This window comes from Natator depressus, chromosome 5, assembly GCF_965152275.1.
Source record: "Natator depressus isolate rNatDep1 chromosome 5, rNatDep2.hap1, whole genome shotgun sequence".
Taxonomy (NCBI): Eukaryota; Metazoa; Chordata; order Testudines; family Cheloniidae; genus Natator; species Natator depressus.
In genome coordinates, this window is record NC_134238.1 from 74,234,910 (window position 1) to 74,255,257 (window position 20,348).

General features: G+C 39.8%; 1 protein-coding gene across 2 annotated transcripts in view; it reads left to right on the forward strand.

The window, feature by feature from the left end:
• DMXL1 (Dmx like 1) overlaps positions 1–20,348 on the forward strand; it is a 136,903-nt gene that overhangs the window by 62,914 nt on the left and 53,641 nt on the right. The window contains exons 20-29 of one of the 2 annotated variants that reach the window (XM_074953007.1): positions 571–740; positions 4,109–4,206; positions 5,185–5,350; positions 6,399–6,651; positions 8,305–9,395; positions 9,706–9,897; positions 16,154–16,230; positions 16,425–16,549; positions 16,869–17,117; positions 17,562–17,675. In XM_074953007.1, the coding sequence (XP_074809108.1) occupies positions 571–740; positions 4,109–4,206; positions 5,185–5,350; positions 6,399–6,651; positions 8,305–9,395; positions 9,706–9,897; positions 16,154–16,230; positions 16,425–16,549; positions 16,869–17,117; positions 17,562–17,675 (2,535 nt within the window). The remainder of the gene's footprint in view (positions 1–570; positions 741–4,108; positions 4,207–5,184; positions 5,351–6,398; positions 6,652–8,304; positions 9,396–9,705; positions 9,898–16,153; positions 16,231–16,424; positions 16,550–16,868; positions 17,118–17,561; positions 17,676–20,348) is intronic. The other variant, XM_074953006.1, reaches the window with a different exon arrangement.

Below are 20,348 nucleotides of genomic sequence, written 5' to 3' on the forward strand. Positions count from 1 at the left end.
GAAGTGCTGAGAAGCTGATTTTTTCAGGAGAAATAAAACCACAAATGTTTACAATTTAGACATTAAAACTTGGCATGATTTAAAAAAAAAAAAAAAGTAAAGGGGGGAACTTTTCACTGAACATGTCAATATTGTTAGTTTTCCTTGGAATTTAGCATTTAATCAAAATTAAGCTAAACTTTCTGAAATTTTTGGTAAATTTCACTTAATTAAATATGCAAAATTTCAGATAGGTATGACATTGTCACAAGCTATCTTTAAGGGCATTTCTCTGCAGATATTTATGTTTAGTAGTTATTTATATTTTGGTCATTGCATCTATTGTCCGTGAACTAGAAATGGCCAGTTTATAAGTGAATAATAAACAGGTTGTCCATTTGTAAGACAGTAATGAACTTTCACATATGTGTAACCTAGGAATGCAAGGCCTGCAGTTGTTTTAATGCCTACCAATGGTCTTGTACTTTCACAGTTAAAAATCAAAGACAAAACCTTCTGAACTTGCGGTTTGTTTTTCAGGTTTTGTTGTAACTGAATGAGCACTTTTTTCCTTTGTGGATTATTGTATAGGCTTGTCTACTCGTCACTTTGCCTGGGCATTTCATTCGGTAGCAGAAGAAGAACTACTGAACATGCTCCCTGCTGTGCAGAAAGGGGATCTTACCTGGTCAGAACTCAGAGCTATGGGTGTAGGATGGTGGGTTCGGAATATCCATAGTTTGCGCAGATGCATAGAAAAGGTAAATATAGTTGACTGAAAACAAATTAGCGTACAGCATGTTACCAGTTATTCATATATCCTAGAATAATTATGCTACCCAGTTTCCTTATATGAAAATGGTTGGAGTACAGTAGCGTCCTGTTAACTCTTGTTCAGTTACAGGGATGCTATGATTAGAGGACCTAAGGGTCAAGAATTTAACAGCGGTGGAATGGAGAAGAATTTTCAGTGCTTCCTGAAGGACGTGAATTTTTTTACCATAGAGAGAGCATGCGGGGATTGGCTTCATTTCTTGTCACTTGACTGATTTTAAGTGTTGACTTTCACTGCATTTTGTGAAGGAGGTAGTTCAAGTTCTAAACTTGACACGAAGTTATAAACGAGGACAAGAAGTAATGGGCTTAATCTGCAGCAAGGGAGATTTAGGTTAGATATTAGAAAAACTTTCTCACTCTAAGAGCAGTTAAACTCTCCAATAGGCTTTCAAGGGAGGTAGTGGAATCCCTATCTTGGGAGGTTTTTAAGAACAGGTTGGGCAAACACTTGTTAAAGATGTCTCGGTTTACTCGATCCTGTCTTCGTGCTGAGGGTTGGACTTGATGACTTCTCAAGCTCTCTTCCAGCACTACATTTCTATGATTCTGTGACTTTTAGGCTCATCTTCATCTTGTAGAAATATTTTGTTTTAATTAATTCTGCACTGTGAGGGAGTATAAATGTCCTCTTAAACTGTGTAAAGTCTTATTATTGAACATTCAGTATTTGGAGTTAACCAGTCAAGTAATTTTTAGCACAAGAGCCTTGCTTGACTTTGGCGCACACAGTGACTGTTAGGAGATGGAGCACAGTATGGAAGTGATTTCTCATTGTGGCAAATCCAGCACACAAAAAAAAGGCACTGTTAAGTTACATGTTCTCATGGCAGATATAAAGTATTAATGAGTTATGAATGCTCAACTTACACATTATTTATTATTTTAATAAATGGAGTGTAAATAAATCTACTTTTATGTTCAGTTATTTAGGAAACATGTTTTTTCTTTCGCTTGCATGCCTGTGCATCATTATATTCTTGGTTTTTTTGTGAGTTTAACATTGATAGGTAGTATGTTCAGGGCACCAAAGTGGTGCAGATACTTTCCTACAGTCTCTGCTTCCTCAGGACTGCAGGTGAAAAATACTAATGAGATGAGAAGGTAAGTCTGCTATCAGTGGGAAGCTCTGCAGGGCACTGGAAGCTAGGGGCAGCACGGATTTGATGGAACTGTCTAAGAGGAAAATTGGTTTAGACCCTAGTATCACATTTCCTAACATTCTGTGCCCAGAATTTTCAGAATGGCTCCTATACCTTACAAGCTTTGTGTCAGTGAATGGTAAATATTGACACTTAGGTCTAAGACTACTGTGCTTATTTAACATTCTGTTTACATGAATAGTAGTGTTTCACACCGGTTTCAGGCTGTCTGCAGATTGAGGCAGGCAGCAGTGCATCAGTTTATATTTGGTTCACCATATGGACAGATATGAGGCCAGATCCTCAGTTTGTATAGAAGGGCATAGCTTCGTTGAAGCCAGTGAAACTATGGAGATTCGCACCAAATGAGGGTCTGGTCCTTGATTATTGCTTTAATGAAAGCTTAAATTATGTCACACAAGATGTAGTCATCTAGGAGAATGACTGGCTTTTGTTGCACTATAATCCAGCTCAACTTGACCTGACTGATTTGCTTCAGCACACACTTGAACCCTTTCTATTGCCCTCAAATTTTAGTAAGTTAAACCATTTCCCTCAGAAGCCAATTGAAATTATTTTCATTTAATAGAAAAACTGGTAACTACAACTTTGCATGCATGTCCCCTCCCGTCTTTTGAATGACGCTATCTACTGACTCAGTTTAGCCTGCTTGATATAGGACGATCTGGTAACAACCAATATTGAGGAGATTCCATTAAAATCTATGAAGACCAAACATTATAGTAACAAGGGAAGTTTAGGAGATGCAAACCTCTACTATACAACATGAGCCAAACTTTGAGAGCTTTTAAAATGGACCTTCACAAATCTGCATTTGTACAAGCATATTTTGTGGGACTTCTTTGACAGGTGTATTGGAAATTTGGCCCACTATGATTTACTTGTCCTCGGGGTGGACAAAAATTGGTGATTTTTAAAAAAGGGGATTTTATTTAAATTGGCTTTTTTAAATTTAAATTAAATTCAGGTTTACTTTAAAAAAAAAAAAAAACCTATTTACATTTAAATTAGAAATTGACAAGCTGTTAAGACCTGAACTTCCCTTTTATAAAAAAAAAAAAATGTAAATTCAAGACAAGAAATAATATTTAGTACATATTTGCTACCAAGTTTTAAAGAAAGTCAGATCACTGAACTGGTGGAAGTCACTGGCTGAGCACTTAAAGCTTGTTTTCCTCTTCTAATCTGCGCATAAAAACTGGGTATGCGAGGACGAGATCTACTGGTTTTAAAATCTTGAAGGATATAGTATCAGAAATCAGTTCAATTCGCTAACTACAGATAGTATTTCCTTTGCTTAATAAATCAGTTAGTGGAACGTGCAAAACATGTTTTGGTAAACTTCTTTTTGACGTGTCCAGCACACTTTTTATTTAATAAAAAACTGTTAGAGTCCTGGTTTTGTGCATTTTAATGTAATTTGCATTTTCATGCAAATAAGGTTTCGGTAAAAAATAATCACCATCTGATAAAGAAGTGTAATGGATCATTCACCATTTTTCTGAAATACAAAATCCAAAAATTAAGCGTTTGAATAAATGTGTGTTAAATTATGTAATTGCTTAAGTGTGTGTGTGTGAGAGAGAGAGAGATGTATTCTGATTAGCAAAAGGAAGCACCAGCTTTAGTGTAAAGACTCTATATAGTTGCAAAATCAACATGTTTTAAATGTTGTCAACCAATAAGAAACACCTTTCATTGGAAAATGACAAAAGTGCAAATGCAAAACACAATTAAAATAGATTTAAATCAAGGTTTTCTGCTTGCTGGTTTGTCGATTAAATGAGTCCATTCTGCTTTTCCTTTCCTGATGACTTAGAACTATTTCTCATAGCTATCAGAGTTTCTGCCCAAATGTTAAGTGCAAAAGAGTTAATGTAGACTAAGTAAACAAATATTTTTCTTTATGTAACTGACTTTTATCATAAAAACCTGAAGTCAGTGTAACTTTGATTTGATGAGGAATTGGTTTTTGTTAATCATAAGCAAAAAATATTCCTAACTGATCTTTGCCATGTATACCAGAACTACTTAAAATGAAATTATTTAACGACTAAATCAGTTTAGGGATAGTGCTTTCAGATGTCTTTTAAATTTGTCACAAATTTAACAAAAACACCATATATTCACAGGTAGCCAAAGCAGCTTTTCAACGAAACAACAATCCACTTGATGCAGCTATTTTTTACCTTGCAATGAAAAAGAAGGCCGTGATTTGGGGATTATACAGGTAGGAAACATACAAGAAAACAGTTCTTTATAAATTCTAAGATTTGTAAATATTTGCTCTTAAGTACAGTTCCATATTGTCCCATCCACTTGATAAAAAATAATTTGTCTCCTCTTTTATTCAGAGGCAATAAAAAAGTTCCAAAAATTCCTATTACTGGTATGTACATATACTACAGTAATCATAATGTGTTTTCTGAAGTGTCTGTTCATTTTTGTTTTTTACTGGATCTTGCCACACGAGTATTTTAGCCAAAAATGTTTAGATGCTCTTCAGTCTTTAAATCTCTGTATGTTTAAAAAGACTGCCTGGTTCATGTTCTTTCAGTCCTATAATTTAGAATTCAGTCTTCCTTTTAAATCTTCAATTTCAGCAGGATGTATTCATAATTCACACATTGTGGTATTTAAAAATGTTTGAGATTATTTTGATTAATCTTAAAATAGGTACAGTATATGCATTTTAATCCAGAATATATTTTAAAAATTGTACATTCAGGGCCTTAAGAAGTGTGATACAAATTCCAAAACTGTACTGTACATGTGCAGTGACTAACTTACATGTTGTTAGATTACATACTAGTCAAGATTTGCGAAAGTGGATGGCTAAAGTTTAGTCTCTTAAATTCGTAGCAGCCTCATCCACTACTACACAACCCTGAGTCATTCCAGAGCACTATTCTGTGAGTATACTGAATGAGGCCGCGGGTCCCGAGGAAAAAATAGTATGTGATCATATACATAAAGACTGTATCATAATGGTCATGCACAAGGGGGCTGAATTGAAGTCACATGGCATCCTTAATTCTGTCACTTCTTAACTTTTGAGTGCTCAACTTTGCAACCTTGATGTTCTTTTAATGTAGGTTTTTGATGAAATATACTTTTTATTTTTAAGAATGATCTTGGGACAAATGAACTTTTCCATGTTAAACAATACTAAACAAGTTTTTTCTCATCTATCTTGTTAAATCTGCAGGTCCCAAAAAGAAACTAAGATGACACAGTTCTTTGGAAACAATTTTACTGAAGATAGGTGGCGTAAAGCAGCATTAAAGAATGCTTTTTCTTTATTAGGCAAACAGCGCTTTGAACATTCTGCAGCATTTTTCTTGTTGGCTGGTCACTTGAAGGATGCAGTAGAGGTAATAAAATAGTAGATTCTTCTATTTGTTTAAATAGTCCTGATTTTATGATGATTTTAGTCATTTCTAATAATTTTGTCTCCTACGTTTACAGATATCTTCTTAAATAGGTTTACAGTGCATCTGAAATTTTATCTAGTGTGACACGACTGTTGGAAATTCTCTATATCTGTATCTTGTGATTACTGCACCTTTGGATCATTATTGAAAAGCTTCTCACACAGTGTAAAATTGTTTTTTTGATTTTTACTTTTTCATGTCATTAATAAGGCTTTGATGCACAACTATTCCTGAACTTTGCACTTGGATTTAAAAATGTGTTTTGTTTTTATCATTTCTCACCTAATACTAAGTTAAAGCTACAATTGATTTCTCAGTGATAGTAATGGTAGATAGTCTGTCCAATAACTGTTGCTTTTAGGCTTTCAGTGATCTATCATAAGGAAACCCAGGAGGTTGTTGGAACTGGGAGGGTCCTTGGGTGCTGCTGTAGTCTGGCTCCAGAGCATAGAGATCCCTTCACAAGGAAAAAAGCCACCTGGCTGAATAGCTAGAAGGGAGGTTGGTGGAAAGTGAGGGCATAGGGGTTTGTCTAGTATAGTTTATTGGACAGCATGGACAACTTGATGAAGAGTTGTGTGTACATCTCACTGGGTAGCTGAACTCTCCTGTGAATCAAAGGTACAATGTCATGTCAAAGTTCTGCAAATGCTGTTATGACAATATCGTGTCAAGCACCGTTTGTCCAGCCAGATGCATCATGCTGGAAGATTGTATGGAGTGAATGTAAGGAGGGTAAATTATATGCAGGAACTCTAAACCCTCCATACATTACTGGGTGATACTTTGCTGTCATCATGTATTTGCAATTGCTGTCAGATTGTTTGCAGAATTGAGCAAAATGGACACTTTCAGTGAAACCATATTTCAGCAGGCTCATTTTACATTTTTGTCCTGTCATAAAATCATGTATTCTTGGTGGTGGCCTTTTAACCTTAGGAGAAATTAACATTTAGTCTCTTAAAAAATGTTTGGTTTTTTTAATTAGGTCTGCCTTGAAAAATTGGGTGACATTCAGCTGGCTCTTGTAATATCAAGGCTTTATGAGTCAGAGTTTGAAGTATCTAGCATGTATAAATCCATACTGCAGAAGAGAATTTTGGGAAGTGCCTTTCCTGGTAAGGAGAGCTCATCAAACATGCATTGTGACCCTTTTCTCCGAAGTATGGCTTTTTGGATTTTGGAAGATTATAGCAGGGCTCTTGATACTCTAATTAAGCAACCTGCTGGAAATGAAGAAGGTAAGAGTTTTTAAATATATTAGCTATGAAATTAGTTGCTAGTATTTGTGCACTTAAATTTAGTCCACAGTTTAAAGTCTGTTTTGACTTTAGTCGACTCCTGTAAAGCCAGAAAGACCACTTGATGCCTATTTTATTGCTTACCTTAATAAGTGGGGCAGAAAAAATACCTTTTGCAGTTTAAATGTTTGTAAAAATGTTTGTATTGTTGACAACTATATACTGTAACCATAATGATGTGCATGAATGGGAAAGGAATGAATTTATTCACAATACCATTTAACATTGTGAACATGTGAGCTTGAATCAATGTAACTGGAATTAGTCCGTGACAAATCACTCTTAAATTTTAAAGAAGCACTAAAGTCTTGTTCTTGAGCTATTTTTTGTAACAGCAATTGTAAAATGAAAATATAATCTAACTTAATTGGCCACATCTTTGTGACCCAGGAACCATTTTCCTGATTGCTGTAGAGTAGAGCTCCAGAGACATGATGATGATTCTTACATTGTGTGGATAGTCTTGTCTTCTCAGGAAGTGTCTACCACAAGGACACAAAAATTGGAAAATTGTTTGGTGTGGTGGATTCATATGGACTCCTCTGAGTGCCCCATGTACACTGTGTGATAGCATTCATTGGTTTTAAATCTGTTGAAATTAACTAACTTCATACCTGTTAGATTTGTGGTCTTTTAAGTCCACTGTGAACTAGCTCAAGGTTAGACTACAGCCCAAGTCCAAAGGCTTTAGTCTAAGGAATTTCAAATGCACCAACACCCTAATGGTCACTGGACAATGTCTTGATCCTGATGATGCTGTTGAAAGCACCTTTTGAACTAATTGATAAAAGCACTATTCTAATGATTTCATTTCACAAAGTATTTCAGGTTGTAATGGCTGATAAAACTGTATACAAAGTTTTGTATAATTTTTATATATTTGTACTTTTTATATTTTATACATATATTTATATATAGATATAAATATACAAATGTAAATATTATCGATGTAATTGCTTCTTTGTGTACTATAGTTGTCATAAAACTGTTTAACAACTTGTTTTAAGATGTGCTTTTGGGAGTTGTCTGTCTCGTGAGGGACAGGATGGATGAAAAACCACATCTACTTTATTTTTTTCATTTTCGATGTTAACATGATCTTTGGTAAGACATACTGGAAACTACAGTTTAAATTGTTCTCACAGTACAAAAATTACACACCTCCATCTGACAGTGGGCAGTGGAGGATGCTGTATGCTTTTATAGACGGTACAAAAGTCTAGGATTCAGAGTTCTAAATTACTGTAGCCGAACTGATCTCACTGTATGAAAAATTGAGTAATATTCCCTCCAAACTATGGGCCCAATTCTGCTCTCATTCAAACTGCTCTACCATTCATTTCGACAGCAGTCAGATCTGGCAATGAATATGTGTTGCTGTACTTTGTCTAAAACCAGTTATTGCTCTTTACTGCTGAAAATTGAAGTGATGGTGAAAAGAGAGAAACAGCAAACTTAAAATTACATACCTGTCCTATATTAGTTATATTGGTCATATAGATTTCTAATTAGTTTATGAGCTGGCAGAAGGTAAAGATTAACATTCAATATGAATTATTCTTCTGTGTTGTGATTTTTCTCATTTCTTTACAGATGAAAATGGTGCCTCCCCAAGTTGTGACCCTTCAGTGTTCAACTTCTATAATTATCTCAGGACACATCCTCTCCTGCTGAGACGTCATTTTGGCTCTTCTGAAACCTCAACACGCATTTGCCTAACTATAGAAAATGGACTGGCAGACCAAATAAATTTAAGTGAAAGAAGATTGTTTTTCACTACAGCACATGCACATTTAAAAGCTGGCTGTCCCATGTTGGCTCTAGAAGTGTTATCAAAAATGCCAAAAGTGGTCAAGAAGTCAAAGCCTTTTTGTACAAATTCTAGTTTAATGGACACTAGTAAGGACTTCTCACCTTCTTCACCAATAAGGTTAGAGACTAAGGAAGATAAAGGTTCCATTGTTGATTTGACACAACCAGTACTAAATGGTTTGGGATCCTCTTCAGATTGTTCATCAGACAAACAGTCAAGCTCTGCTCTTTCTTTTGATTGGAGTCAACCAAGTCTAGTATTCCAAGATGAACCGTTGGAACTAAAGTGGGAAAGTGACAAAGATGAAGAAAGTGAAGATTCTTCTCTTGTAATGAAAGAGCTGAAACCTTTGCAGAAGATAAGTGAAAAGCTAGATGAAACTAGTTCTAACTACTCAGAGTCTTTCAGTGCGGTTGATGAAAATTATCTTTTAAATCCATCAGAAGATGTGATCTCAGCACAGTTAAAGTTTAGAGCATGCTTGAAGATTCTCACAGTAGAGCTTCGTACACTATCCACTGGTTATGAGGTAGATGGTGGGAAGCTGCGGTACCAGCTTTACCATTGGCTTGAAAGAGAAGTTGTAGCTCTTCAAAAAACCTGTGACTACAGTGCTGTAGTAGAGGAGGTACAACCTGGGATTAGCATGACTGTTGATGAAATTGCATTAAGTGAAAACACTGACGAATTATCTGACCAACCAAAAGCCATGCTGCAGAGAGAAGGCTTTCAGAAAAGGCGACAATGGCTTCTAAAATACCAGTCACTCCTGAGGATGTTTCTTAGTTACTGTATACTTCATGGATCTCATGGTGGGGGGTTGGCATCCGTGAGGATGGAACTGATTTTGCTTTTACAAGAATCTCAGCAGGTATGTGCTTTCATCCTGTTTCACAGGGCATGTTAAATACCACTGTCAGATATTAATTTTTTAAAAACATGTGCATTGTTAAACTTTTTTCTCTTCCATGTATTAAAATTAAAAATGAATAACTGTGCTCTTACCTGTTATATCCTAGTAATTTTGTAACATAAATTATGTAGGAATTCATGCAAATAGAATAAAGTATTTAGAAAGAATAAATTATATCAATTGGATTTAAAGTTTTTAACTAGACAGTGTTAACCTAGTTCTTGTAAGAAGTTATAGCTGCTCCAACTATAATTGTTTTTTTTTAAAGGAACAGTCAATACAAACACTTCCGAGTCCTCTGCCAGAACAGAACTCTATACCTCTCCTATTTGCCTGCACAGCCAGTGCCAAAACAGTGGTGGCCAGTCCATTACTGAATCTCAGCAACCTGACTCATGATATATTACATGCAGTAATAAACCTTGATTCACCACCTCACCCAGATATCCAGAATAATAAGGTAAGTATTTTATTATAATAAGGTAAGCTTGTACATTTTGCATATTTGTACAGTTTGCTTAAAGCTAACAGATTCTTTAACAGCTTGGAAACATTTTATGTCTATAACTAAAATGAATGCAATGCATAGATACGTTGCCTATTCTCTGTACCTTTTTGATTAAAAATCACTAGATTACTGGAAATAAAATATTTCATTTTATTGATAGGGGGCAGCTACTGTGACGTACTTAAATGGGAGTTGAGGTAGATGAGCACCTCTCAGGAGTGGGCCCTCGTGTGATGTCTGCAGAGGAGTACGAATTTTTGAAAGAGTTGTACAATATGCAGTTCTTCTTCGAGTACCTGCTCATGTAGATTCCATTCTAGGTGTGTGCGAGCCCACGTGCACAGTCTTCGGAGATTTTTGCCTTAGCGGAATCCATAGGGTTGGCTGTGGTGCCTCCTTGAGTACTGCACCTACGCGCTGGTATATGGGCACCCGTCGACCCTACGCCCTCTCGGTTCCTTTTTAACACCCGTGAAGGGTGGTCAGAGGACCTTGTCTTGCAATTGCAAGAGCATTAGCAATTCTTCAACAGCCCACTGTCTGTTGTCTTTGTACGTAGTTAGCCTTTAAGTTAAGTGTTGGGTAGTTTGGTAGTTAGACTCCCCGCTGGGACTTCACTGTGGAGGAGGACGTGCCCCGTTCCCCCAGCTTCAAACCATGCTCATCATGCAACAGGCCAATGCCTATTAGTGACCCCCATGACACGTCTCTGAAGTGCTTGGGGGAGTCCCAAAGAAAGGAGAAGTGTAGAATCTGTAAGAAGTTTCGCCCTTGAACCCAAAAGGAGCGGGATATCTGCCTGAGGGCCCTCCTCATGGAGGCTGCTCTTCGTCCTGCCTCGGAGCCCTCCCACTCGGATCCCACACTGAGCACCTCGGCATCCGTGCGGAGCGCACGGCCAGCACCAGGCTCCGCCTGGCACCAATCCCCCTCACCAGTACTGAAGAAACGGCAAAAGAAGAAAAGCCCCCCGGCACTGGAAGAGAAAGGGGCCTCAGGCAAAGGACCTATGTCAGGCCATGTGCCCGCCCCGGGGCTTCACGGGGGTACCACTGAGGTCTGACGCCTCAGCCCGGCCAGCGATCCATCTCTGACTCCCAGGAGCAGCAGGGGATCCCAGCTTCTCCTAGGGCCCTCATTGCCTGATGCGGCCCGGGCAGCTAAAGAACAAACAGTCTGGCCAAGTGCCGGACTCAGCTAAGGGCAAGTCGGTCATGGGGCGGCCCCATAGGGCAGTGGAGCACCCTCGGTCCCTGGACCACAGGCGTAGACCCCCGTCTTTGTGGCCTAGGACCTTCCGGGCACTGCCTTCGCATCTCTGGCTAGAAGACCCAGGTCCCCCATGCTACGCTCTCCCCCTATGACACATGGGACACTGGAATCAAGGCCCTGATCCCCGTACTACTGGTACCGGCGAGCTTCCCATCAAAGATAGCCACGGCACAAGTCACCCTCACCCAGACGGTCTCCCAGACATCAGTCCCCACTGGGGCGGGATTGCTCCCCGTCATGGGACTGCTCTCCATCCCCCCAAGCCTCCTCCCCGCCCCATACCACTCATTGGGCAGGCACCGATCCTCACCCTCATCTCGCTGGTCGCTGACCAGAGTCAGTTGGCAGACTCAGACCTCGAAGGCTCCGCCCTGGTCGCCAGGAGGGCAATGGTCCAACTCAGACCAGGAGATCAGCCCCTCGCCAAAGAGGGGTGATTTGCCACCGACCCACGAAGCTGGCACGGTGCCTGCAGCAATGGCATGGCAGCAGGGACGATGGCCTGCTCAATGGCCATACTGGAACCTGTGGGGCATTCCCGTAATCCCGGTCCCGTATTCCCACCAGTCCTCCCTGGCAGCCTTGGGCAAACTATCCATGGCACCGGGGTTGGAACATGGTACCGAATCTGACATGGGGGCAGTGCACTGGACTCCAGCTCCTAAGAAGCCATCTCCGGAGAAGGAAGGAGAACCCGCCCCTCCTTCGTCGTCGTCTCCAGACGAAGTGGTGGCAGGTCCCTCCCAAACGGGCAGCCCCCTGACAAATTCCAGGAGAACCAGGCCCTCCTTAAGAGGGTGGCTACCAACTTGAACTTACAAGTTGAGGAGGTTGTGGAGGAGTTTGATGACCTCTTTAACATTATATCCTCTTCCACCCCGGCCCAGGTCACGCTGCCTGTCCACCCAGGGGTCCTGAAGATTGCCAAATCACTGTGGCAAACCCCCTCTTTAATTCCGCCTACTTCTAAGAAGGCGTAAAAGAAGTACTATGTCCCTGCAAAAGGGTTCAAATATTTGTACGCACACCCACCAGTAATATCACTGGTCGTGTCCGCTGTTAATGAAAGGGAGAAGCATGGCCAGTCGGTGGCACGCTGAAAAACAAAGATGCCAAGAGACAGGACTTATTTGGCAGACAGATTTATTCGACAGCCTGAAATTTTGGGTGTCTAACCACCAGGCCCTGTTAGGCAGGTACAATTTTAACCTGTGGGACTTCCTTAGCAAATTCAAGGAGGCCCTCCCCCAAGACTGGGCCCAGGAGTTTGCTGCTTTGGGGGATGAAGGCACAGCCGTGGCAAGGGGAGCCCTTCAGATGGCCTGGGATGCAACTGACTCAGCAGCCAGGGTGGTCACCTCTGCAGTGGCCATGAGGCACAGCTCCTGGTTGCAGTCCTCCGGGTTGTCCCAGGAGATGCAGGCCACTATACAGGACCTCCCCATTTGTGGGGATGGGGCTCTTCTCCGAGCTCACGGACTTGACACTCCATGGCCTTAAAGATTGCCATGCCACCCTCCGCTCCTTGGGCCTCCATACTCCTTAGCAGGCCAGGAAGCCATTCTGCCCTCTGCTTCCTCCACCTCCGCAGTCTAGGTCCTGGGGGACTCCCCGGCGGGGCACCTACTGGAACAAGGATAGAGACAAGGGGTCTAAGTGTGACACATGTCGTCTTCCCATTCATCTGCTCAGCCTGGCCTTTCCAGAAACCCAGGAGGCCAGAAGCCATCATTTTGAGGGTGCCCTTGAGGATGACATCCCAGTCACCTCACAGGATCTACCCTCCCACTCTTTCCTCAACCACCTCTGCCCCTTCTGGTCAGCCTGGTCTGGGCTGACCTCGGACTGTTGGGTGCTCCAAGTAATATCCTCAAGTTACACCCTGCTCTGTTGTACACCTCCCCCCTCCCCCCCCGTGCTGTTAATTTACAGGGTCCTCATGAAGATCAAGCAGGACAGGGCAAAGGTGATCCTCATAGTGCCAGCTTGGCTGTGCCAGCACTGGTTCAGCATGTTGCTGGACCTCTCAATGGCTGCTCCGTTACATCTACGCTCAGGCTGGACCTGCTGTCACAAAACCACGGTAGTCTTCTGCATCTGAACCTAGCAGCGCTGCACCTGGCGGCTTGGCTGCTGCATGGTTAAATGCAGAGGAGCAGGAATGCTCGGCTGGTGTCCAGCAGGTCCCGTTGGGCAGCAGAAATTCCTCCACTAGAGCGACGTACCTGTCCAAATGGAAGTGGTTCACTTGTTGTATCTCAGATAAAGGAATTCGGCCCTAGAGGTCTCGCTGCAGTTAGTCCTGGACTATCTTCTGCAACTCAAGCTCCCAAGGCCTGTCTGTTTCATCTATCAAGGTCCACTTGGCTGCTATCTCTGCCTTCCATCTGCTGCTCCAGGGTAGATCGTTTTTTGCCCAGGATGTGACTTCCAGGTTCCTCAAGCACCTCTACCCACACATCAGGGAACCCGTCCCTCTGTGGGACTTGAATCTTGTTCTGTCGCAACTCCTGGGGCCCCCCTTCGAGCCACTGGCTTCCTGATCTTTCCTGTCCTTTCCTGGAAGGTTGTGTTCTTGGTTGCAATAACATCTGCCCGCTGGGTCTCTGAGATTAGGACGCTTACCTCTATACAGTCTTTTACAAAGACGGTCCAGCTGCGGCTTCACCCGGCTTTCCTGCCAAAGGTGGTCTCACAGTTTCATACGGGCCAGGACCTTTACTAACCTGTCTTTTTTCTAAAACTGCGTAAGTCGGAGGAGGAGCATATGTTGCATTTCCAAGACGTCAGGAGGGCGCAATCCTTCTACATTGAAAGGACCAAGCCATTCCACAGGTCGACACAGTTGTTCGTCATGTTGGCCTACAGGATGAAAAGTCATCCAGTGTCTGCTCAAATAATTTTTTCTTGGATCGCTGCCTGCATTCGCTGCTGCTACGATTGGGCACGGGTGCTATCTCTGACAATTTGTCACCACCCACTCAACCAGGGCGCAAGCCTGTTTGGCAGCTTTCCTAGCCCAAGTGCCTATCCAGGACATTTGTAGGGTGGCCAACTGATCATCCAGCCGCACATTCACGTCCCATTATGTACTTATCCAGCAGGCCCGGGACGATGCTGGCTTCGGTAGAGCAGTACTGCAAGCCACTAGACTGTGAACTCCGAGTTCACCTCCACTGATACTGCTTGTGAGTCACCTAGAATGGAATCGACGTGAGCAAGCACTCGAAGAAAAACCGGTTACCTACATTTCGTAACTGTTGTTCTTCGAGATGTGTTGCTCATGTCCATTTCATTACCCTCCCTCCTACCCCTCTGTCAGAGTTGCTGGCAAGAAGGAACTGAGAGGGCGTAGGGCCTGCAGTGCCTATATACCAGCACATAGGTGCGGCACTCAAGAGGGCACCACAGCTGACTCTACAGTTACCGTTAAGGCAAAAATCTCCGACAACTGTGTACATGGGTACTCACAGTGGACTCTAGAATGGACTGGAGATGAGCAACACATCTCGAAGAACAACCGTTATAAAAGATAACTTTTTTTCTTTCATTTTTTTACTGTTTTGAATGAATCAAGAGTTCCTGATACTTCAGTATAAAATCTTATTTTATATTAACTTTCTTCCCTGCTTCTATTTAAATAAAGCTGATAATTTGACAATTAATAAAAAATAAAAAAATAACAAGCCCTGTAATTACTGCTTAAAAATTACAAAACATCTATGACATGAAGCAGTGCATCTTTATGCAATGATAAAATATTTCCCAAAAAACATTTTCTTTTTCTTTGCAAGATTCCCTCCTTAGTTGCTTTTGAATAAAAACTAAATTTAATACTTTCCAGGGTATTGGGCAGTGATTATCTAAGAAGCTTACGAGTGCTAGGCACCAACTCCCATTTACTTTCAATGGGAACTAGGCACGTAAAACTTCTGGGCACCTTTGGAAAATCCCAGCCCCATATCTTAAAATTATTATCCTATGGGATAGTGTACAAGATGTTTATATGAAGGATAGTATTTGTGTAACTCAATTAACTGATGCTTTTATCAAAGAATAAATTTAAAAGGAAATCCCTTTTTTTTCCTTCCCCTACCCCCGTCATTAATTTACTTTGAGACAGAATATAAAATGTGTGTGTGCTAGGACAACAATGAGCCTGTTCAATGCAATCCATAATAAACTGTGTGTATGTGGCTTAGAGCTGCAGCAAAGATCAGTCCAAAAAAACTAAATGTCACTGCAGTTCTTTATTCAAGAGCTCCAATCTGAGGCAACTGTCAAGAGGCAGCATACTAACAAGCTTGATTGTAATTCTTTCTAGTTGATTGTAATATGCTTTCCAATCTGGTTCTTTCTTAAAATTTGGTTATGTGTTTTATATGCATGATTTTAGTGGAATCTACATTGTGAAGTTCCATAAATACTAGAAACTCAAACTACTCTTGGCTAATAGGCATTTGGCAATGCAATGTTCTTGCTTTTTTTCATTTAGAAATCAATTCTACAAACACTTCAATGTATGTATAACTTGCTCATCTGTGTAGCCCCATTTCCTTCAAAACTTGTGTTTTCAGGATTGGACTTTCTAATTCACTGTGGGTCCCCCCAGTCAGTATTGTGAATTAGCAAAATTCAGCTGTAATGGAATAGCTAAATTTGCTTTCTGATCTGTTAGAAATATATCACCTGTTTCTGTTTAAATACATTACATTAAAAGTTGCCGCTAGATATAACTCCATTATTGGTCACTTTCTTGTTTGGCGTAGAAGGTGACATAAACATAGTATCAGAGACTTCCATTCAGGACTAGGCATACAATTTTTGTCGCATTCATGGTGGTTTTGGCCTCTTGAAGTATTTTAATGAATGAGAGTAACCTATACAAATGTTCAATTTGTAGTGTAATCTGTACTGTAAATACTTTGTCTTCCAGATACATGTAATGCATACCTTAGCAGCATCACTCTCTGCCTGCATCTACCAGTGCCTTTGTGGTGGCCACAGCTACAGGTAAAGAACTATAAAAAGCAGACTTTGGAGCACAGCCAGGGCATTAGCTCACTATACTAACAGTTTGATATATAAACAGTGCACCTAAAAACTGTCTGTGTGGCTCTGTCATATTGTGAGTACTGTGTATTAGCCAATTGTAAACAGAATTGCAGTGTTTTATATAAACATAGCTTGTTGTTTCTTTTCCACAGTTCATTACAAGCAAACCAGTTTACTGGAACAGTATACCAGACACTGCTGCTTACCCAGCGACATACTCTAAGAACAAGCTTAGATGAAACTGTAACTCCCAATACATCTCCAGCTCAGTGGCCAGGTATCTAGTAATTGTAATTTTGAGTGCTTGACTTGAAAGTTGTAAAGTTCTTTTAATGTAGCTTTTTGATTATGTTTGAGTAGATTATTGGACTACTGATTAATGACATGTTTAATACACTAACCTGTAAAACGGTGCTAAAATGCAAAAGCTAAGTACATTTTATTTCTTTCTGGAGTCTTTTAATATAACTTTAATTATTCTTTAATGTCTACATTTTGTCCTCCAAATAAGTAAAAGGATTCATACATTTGATTATATCATGCATCTTTGATTATAAACCAGGTAGTATTTACCTCCTATTATTTTTATATTTTAGGAATAACAGCTTTGATACGTCTTTTGAATTCTGCTGGCGAGGAAGCCCACCCAGGACTCACAGTTTTACTTTGCGAAATTCTAACAGCAGTCTACCTTAGTCTCTTCATTCATGGTCTAGCAACGCATTCCAGCAGTGAATTGTATAGAATTATGGCCCATCCTTTTAATGACAAAATGTGGTCTGCTGTCTTTGGTGGAGGAGCTCATATTCCTAGCAGAGGACAGATGCAACAGACGACAAAAACTGGTTAGCTTACGCTTTTTTTATTTACCTGTCTTTTAGGGATTTTTTTAAATATTTCTGAAAAAAACATCTTAATTACCACACAAAATAGCTTGTCTTGAGTAGAAATTCATTGTGTACCTTACTCTAGTTCATGTTCAAAGCAATGTTGTTTAAAAAGACAATACAGTAAATTGCTCTAATGCTTAGTGGAGCTGTTGTTCTATAGAATAGAATACAGGAGGGGAGTGAATGGTAATGACATGCACTTCTGTGAATTTTTAATCCTATAAAAGCAGATTTAGGGTTAATCTTTTATACTGCTTCTTTTTCAGTTATGCCAGAGTGTAGAAAATAGAATATTAAAAATGGTTCTTGCAGAGCTCCGCTTTTGACTCTCTCCTGACACAGTAGCCTTATCTATGTTCCTTTACTGCAAGTACAGTGTATGTTTTCTCTCTTTGGCAGGTAGGCACTTCTCTATGCCTAGCCCACACCAGGTAGTAGTGTTCTCTATGGAATGCGTGGGGTTTTCCAAATCCCTTGCTGCCATCAGTACTCATAGTCCTACCAAACATGCAGGCAAGATATTAGCTTTAGTATTTAGGTCTGTAAAAACAGTTTGCATATATAGAAATAAAACCGGTGAAGAAAAATTTCTGATCGCAAGCCATGAGCCTGAATTTAAGAACTGATCAGCATTTTTTTTGTTTCATCCGCAATTGGATTACACGTCAAAAAAATTGACACATTTGTAGCATTTTTGCTATGCTTTAATTTAAACCAATTTTAAATATAAAAATAACATTGCTCAAACCATGGTTTGGCATCATCAGAAGTGTTTCAAATCCTAGTTTATGGAGGCTGCTTGTTTTGCATCAAATGGATATATGGGCAATGACTGTGGATTTCTAAGTGTTCATCCAAGACACCGAAAGTGATATTTTCTCACTTTTTGTATACTTAAAATATTTTTAGTAACTAGAGAGAATCCTTTAGAATAGCAAACAAATAATGAATATTGTAAATACATGAATTCTAAATTGTCCTGAGAGCGATTGATTTCTTTTTTTAAAATACATTTTTCTTTAGTGCAAATTATTAGTTTATCGATACAGAGCTTAGGATAATTTTAAACATGATATTCATGTAAATGCCTTGATAGAGAGAACTTTATATAAATGTAAATATGCATATTTTAGTGAGTTATTACTGCAAAATTAATATCCACTTTTGTGTAGTTCTAGACGTGTCACAGACCTTGGAACCAGTGGAAATCTAGAAATTTAAGTCTGTTTTTGATTAAATCTAATAAATTTGCATTTTGTATGCATTTCATAAGACATATATTTATTAGAATAGTTAGGCTCAGGAGTTTTGGGATCAGGATTTGGCGTTCTAATCCTGGATCTGACCATTGTTTCTCTGCAGCACTGTCTTAAGACATTGGGCTTGTTTGACAGTTTCAGCCTTTCTAAAATGGGGACATACAACTTGACATACATGGCTTGTTAGGAGGCTTTACTCAGAAGTTTACAAAAAGAATCTAGTTATTATAGGTTCATAGATATTTAGGTCAGAAGGGACCATTATGATCATCTAGTCTGACCTCCTGCACAACGCAGGCCACAGAGTTTCACCCACCACTCCTGCAAAAAAACCTCACACCTATATCTGTGCTATTGAAGTCCTCAAATCATAGTTTAAAGACTTCAAGGAGCAGAGAATCCTCCAGCAAGTGACCTTGCCCCATGCTACAGAGGAAGGCGAAAACCTCCAGAGCCTTTTCCAATCTGCCCTGAAGGAAAATTCCTTCCTGAGCCCAAATATGGCGATCAGCTAAACCCTGAGCATATGGGGAAGATTCATCAGCCAGATACTGCAGAAAATTCTTTCCTGGGTAACTCGGATCCCACCCCATCTAATATCCCATCACAGGCCATTGGGCCTATTTACCATGAATATTTAATTACCAAAACCATGTTATCCCATCATACCATCTCCTCCATAAACTTATCGAGTTTAATCTTAAAGCCAGATAGATCTTTTGCCCCCACTACTTCCCTTGGAAGGCTATTCCAAAACTTCACTCCTCTGATGGTTAGAAACCTTCGTCTAATTTCTAGTCTAAATTTCCTGGTGGCCAGTTTATATCCATTTGTTCTTGTGTCCACATTGGTACTGAGCTTAAATAATTCCTCTCCCTCTCTGGTATTTATCCCTCTGATAAATCCTTGAGGAACTCCACTGGTAACCTCCCTCCAGCCTGACAGTTCACCTTTCAGTAGGACCCGTTGTAGTCTCCCCTTTAACCAGTTCCTTATCCACCTTTCAATTTTCCTATTGATCCCCATCTTATCCAATTTAACTAATAATTCCCCATGTGGCATGGTATCAAATGCCTTACTTAAATGGGACAAAATACAACATGGTTTTACAAAAGGTAGATCGTGCCAAACCAACCTGATCTCCTTCTTTGAGAAAGTAACAGATTTTTTAGACAAACGCAGTGGATCTAATTTACCTAGATTTTTTTTTTAGTTATTAGGGTATTTATAAATATATATATATATTTTTAGTTACAACAACTGTTACTTTTTTTGTTCATTCCTTTAAAGTTGACTTAAAGGAAATGAAAATTGGCTTATTCTTCTAATTTTGTTTTTGTTTGACATATGAAGATGTTCTGAAAAGTGATAAAGTTAGGGTTTTTTACTGCTTGGTTTTTACCTTAGAAGTTCAGAGCTTTTTTTTACCCTGGAAGGCTCTCGTCTAGTGATTTGGAAAACTAGTACAGTTATGATATTACAGAAGTCATGAGGCACAAACAAAAAATCCAGAAACTGTTCTGGAAAAAAATCATACATAGTATAGTGATACCAAAAAAAATGGCACAAGTCCAATTTCTAAAAATCCTTTGCAGATGACTGAAATACTACATGCTTAAATAACAGTTGTGTGTAGGGGAAGAAGAAAACAAAGAAATCAAGCACAAAGTCCTGCTAAAATTGGGGGAGCCAAAAGGGAGATATAGGGGGAAGCAACGTCTGAGTTGGGAATACTAGCTATCTCCATCATCTGATCTCTCCAGCATCCAGTGACACATTAGTCATCCCACTTTATCCAGTCACCACTGACTCCCATTCAGCTTTCCTTCTGGACTGTTTGGTAACTTTCAAATATATTGCCCAATAATTCTGCCTATCTTTTTTTCCTCATCATTTCCCTTTTACATTTTATGTTAAGCTTTCACTC